The 4,491-nt window shown below is 62.5% G+C and overlaps 1 protein-coding gene across 1 annotated transcript in view; it reads right to left on the bottom strand.

Moving 5' to 3' along the window:
* Window positions 1–4,491, bottom strand: part of WNK2 (WNK lysine deficient protein kinase 2) — a 157,507-nt gene that overhangs the window by 145,991 nt on the left and 7,025 nt on the right. The window contains 1 exon segment of the mRNA XM_014592804.1: window positions 4,284–4,488. Coding sequence (XP_014448290.1) covers window positions 4,284–4,488 — 205 coding nt within the window.

The raw sequence follows: 4,491 nt of genomic DNA, 5'->3' as shown, positions 1-4,491 counted from the left end.
GGCCCCCCCCCCCCATGCTGTGCAGCCAGGTGGGTGAGCTCAGCACAGGCTGCCTGTGGCTATGTCCCCTGAGGACAGTGATGAGCTGTACAGGAGAGCCTCTACTGGCCTCGGCCACCCCCTGGCACAAGCTAGGGACAGAACCCTGAGAGGTCTGGGAGGTGAGCAAGTGGGGAGCACAGTCCCCTCGAGCCTGGGTCCTGCCCCTCCAGGTAGCACTGAGCAGCTGGCCCTACCTTGTGACTAGTGACCTGGGGACCCGTGGCCCTGGCTGGCAGGGCTTGGGCAGGGCTGGGGCCAGCTGCAGCCTCCCTAGTCCCCTTCAGGATGCACAATGTCCTATGACAATCTGGCCTGGGCAAAGGCAGGAGGTCACCACGGACAAGGCAGAAAGACCTGCTGGGGTGGCCAGGCACAGTATTGGCAGACACAGGCTCCAGGCGTGGGATGGCAGTCTGTGGGGCCTGCCGGGAGGCGGTGACGCACAGGGTGCCTGATGTCCGCATTCCCCCGAAAGCAGGGGATGGTGACAGGGAGGGGTCAGTATCCATGTGGGGACAAAAGCTAAGGCTTCCCCCAAGTCCCCAAGGCAGACGCAGCAGAAGCAGGTAGGTCGAGAAGGTGCAGAGAGCCACCTCCCACAGGCTCCCACCGCGGGGTGTGGCTGCTACACTGCCCCCATTTGGGGGCCTATGGCCGGCTCGAAGGTGGCCACCATGAGAACAGAACTCTGAGCTGTTTGGGACAAAGCTGGTCGAGAAGCCAGAGAGTCAAGAACACGGCTGTCACAAATGCTATGTCAAGAGGAAGAGGAGACAATTTATGGTGACCCGCTGGGGTAGCACAGCGAAGCTGCTGCAGTGCCAGGCCAGATACTCACCAACTCACAGACTCCTCCTCATCACCACGCTGCAGCCTGCTCTGCTGGACCCCACCTCATCGCCACACTGCACCCTGCCACGCTGGACGCCCTCCTCATCGCTGTGCTCTGCCCCCCGCAGAACCCCACCTCATCGCCACGCTGCACCCTGCCACGCTGGACACCCTCCTCATCGCTGCGCTCTGCCCGCCACACAGAACCTCGCCTCATCGCCACACTGCACCCTGCCTCATCGCTGCACTCTGCCCACCGCACAGAACCTCGCCTCATCACCACGCTGTACCCTGCCATGCCTGGCCCCTCGTCACTCACTGCACTGTACCCCACCACACAGAACCCCTCATCACTGCACTGTGCCCGCCACACAGGACCTGTCCTCGTCACCACACTGCACCCTGCCAGACGCTTCCTTGCCACTGTGGCACACTGCACGGGCACACGACTGGACCTCACCGCCATCCAGAGGTGGGCCTTGCAGAGTCAGACCAGCACCCAGTGGGACCCAGACATGCCCCAGCCTCCTGATCCTGGCAGGCGGCCACTCCCAGCACCGACTGGGGCCTAAGCTACCCCGCACCCTGCCTGACAGTGCCAGGGCCTGTGCAGGTCCACAGCCGGCCCAAAATGGCCACCAGACAGAGATGTGGAGAGAGTAAGGGCAAGGGGTCGGGGCTTATGCCCTTATCGTCATCATGTGTCCCAGTGACAGGAATAAACGTTCATTCAAAAGAACATGACAGAGGAGGTGACGTTCCAAGACACCTCAGCCAGTGACATGCCACTGCCCTTCGACACACCGCACTGTGTGCCCATTGGCCTCTCACCACGGCACACCAAAGGGAGATGTCCTCCACCCAGCCTCGCCTGGCCCGGGTCCAGGCTTTTCCGCCATGGCAGGGGACTCTGGGAAGCCCGCGAGCGTCGCCCTTCTCAGCTCTCCCTGTGACCTGGAAAGGAAACTGAGCCCCAGTATAGCCTGGGGGGAGCTGCCACCCACAGAGGCGCTGCCCGAGGGATTCCACCACCCTTCTCTCGCGGCGGCACCCCCACAGACCTGCCCTCTGCCATGGACACTGCAATCCAGGACCCCCAGCACCTGGGAGTGCCAGGCCAAGGTGCAGGGTGAACATCTCCACGCTAGAGGAGAAGCCCCCCCAGGCACAGATTCACCTGTCATCCTCCCCCAGACAGTTGTCCCAACACACAGTGACAGTGGTGGCCCATGAGGCCTGCCTTGTGCCTCGCCCAGGGTGCCACTCCCCCTCCCATAGCTCATGCCCTCACTGTGACGGCCCACCCCCCTAGGCTGCCTGCCACCCTGGACCCCTCCTCTCCTGCTCCAAACTCCCACTGTCCCCTCAGCTCCTGCCTACTCCCAGGACACCTATAGCTGCCCACTGCAGGCCCCTCCGCAGTGCTGCAGTCAGGCCAGCTCCCCCTGGCCCTGATCCTGAAATGCCCCCGTGTCTTCTGGCCAGTGACCTTGGGGGGCTGTTATGAGTCCCCACTGGCTCATGGTCTGTGATGCAGAGGCCCCAGAGCAAGCCCAGTGCACAGCTGGCTCTCAGCAAAGGGGGGGCTCTTCTACGCTGGTCCAGACCCCTCCCATGTAAAATCACCCCAGACCAGTCAGAGAGAAGGAGCGCACCCCAAATGACACACATCGGTCTGGGAGGAACCTCGACAGTACGTCTCAGTGGGGAGATGCGAGGATGGTTTCCCTTCTGCTTGGGGCCCAGGAACACCTGAACAAGGAATGTCACCACCAAGGCCAGAAGCCACCCCCAGCCTTCCCACTCCCATCTGGAGTCAAAAAGCAAAAGACCCTTGGACAGCGGCCAGGCCCCGCCCCATGCTGCTGGGTCCGGAGCAGCGGCCCAGAGACAGCCCTGTGCCTTTCCTTAAAGGGAAGGGAACTATCAAGCAGGGGAGTCACATGCGCCTGCAGTGCCTCGGCCAGGTCGGCCGCCCCGGCTATCCAGCCTGCTCAACGCCCTGCACCTCCTCCGGTGTCAGGGGCCTTCCTGCAAGAGCGCCAGCAGGTGCCCAGGGCACTGTGCCCAATGGCCGACAAGAACAGGAAGGTGGGCAGGGGAATTGCGTGCCGTCTCCAGGATCGTCTTCTCTCCCTTCAGCCTCTCCTCTCTCTGCCTTCTCAGGCAGCCGTGAGCAGTCCAGCTCACTCCCAAGCTGTCCCCAGGGCAGTCAGGACCCCAGACCACAGCCTGTCCCATCTGCTGGCCTACCATCTCTCATCAGGACCCACAAAACTGCAGAGCCTTGAGCAACAGAAGCTTTCATCCCCTCCTGTAGGACGTCACAGAGCACCACTGACCCCTGTGTGCAAAGCCCCATTTCCACAGAACCAAGGGGTGGTGGGGAGGAGGGGCCTCTGGGGCTCTCTGTCTCAAGAGAAAGGCTTGACGACAGGTTGACACCCACCAAGTTAGCCCACCCTGCTCACACACTGCCACGGAGGCCACCCTGGGGCCAGAGGACACAGTAATGGATTCCCGGTTCTGAGCCAACCACGCAGGCTCAGGTCCTGCAGCGAGGTCAGAGGCCCTGGAATCGGCTCGCGCCAGTGCACCCCAGGCCTGCAGCAGGCCTGGAAAACCAGCTAACTTTACAGACCAGTGGGGTAGGCTTACACCTCCAGCCACACTCTCCCAGCTGGCCTCGTGCCTGACAGCTGCCCCCCCATAACAAGGGAGGGCCACAAACACCCTCTGTGACAGGAGCTGCCTCTGCTTCCCAGGCTGGCCGAGGACGGCTAGGGTTGCCGTTTATATAATCTTCCAGGGCTAGGCTGACACAGCCAACGTGAGGGCAAGGTTATGAAAAATGCATGGCTAAAGCCGCGGGTACCAAAAAGGAAAAAAAGTCACCAGCATTCTGCATGACTTGTTCTAAGACCTCTGACACATTCGTTCTGTGAACAAGTGGCGACCTCAAAGCACGGAGGGGAAACAGGGCTTCCAGGCCCTGCCCTGCAGTCCGGGCCCCTGCAGGCATCCCCAGCTAGAGCACTCCACCTGGCAGGGAGAGGCAGAGCGCTCCCAAACCAACCGGAGAGGGCCCAGATGCGGCCTGACACCCCTACTATGTGAAGCCGCAATGGTTCAGACCCTGGGTCAGTAAAGTGGGTTATGAGGACTCTAGAGCGCTGAAGACACGCCCGCCCAGGGCTCACTCTCCAGCGCCCCCCGCACAGCGCGCTGACACTGCACGCACACTCCCTGCGAGGCTCACAAACCCCACCTGCTCATAGCGAAATGGCCCCACAGCTGTACACGGTCTGCCGCCACACCACACGCACAGCCGGGGTCGCACATGGCCCCAGTGCAGGGGCAAGGACGCGCCCAAGGACATCTGGCTGCCGCCCACCTGCCGCGCACCTCACCTGCAGCTCACACCAGGCCACCTCCACCCAGGTCTCCGTGTCCAGTCCCTTGTACACCGTCTTGAAGGAGCCGCGCCCCAGCTCGATGTCAAACTTGAGGAAGCGGCCGTCCAGGGAGGTGGCCACGGCCTTGAGGTCGTCCTCATCATCCTCCTCCTCCTCAGGCTCGTCCCTGCGTGCACGCCCGGGCTCCGGCTTCGCCTCGCTG

The sequence above is a fragment of the Tupaia chinensis genome, unplaced genomic scaffold (genome assembly GCF_000334495.1).
Source record: "Tupaia chinensis unplaced genomic scaffold, TupChi_1.0 Scaffold138619_1, whole genome shotgun sequence".
Lineage (NCBI taxonomy): Eukaryota > Metazoa > Chordata > Mammalia > Scandentia > Tupaiidae > Tupaia > Tupaia belangeri.
Note: the sequence above shows the minus strand (reverse complement) of the source record. Positions and strands in the feature narration are given on the sequence as shown.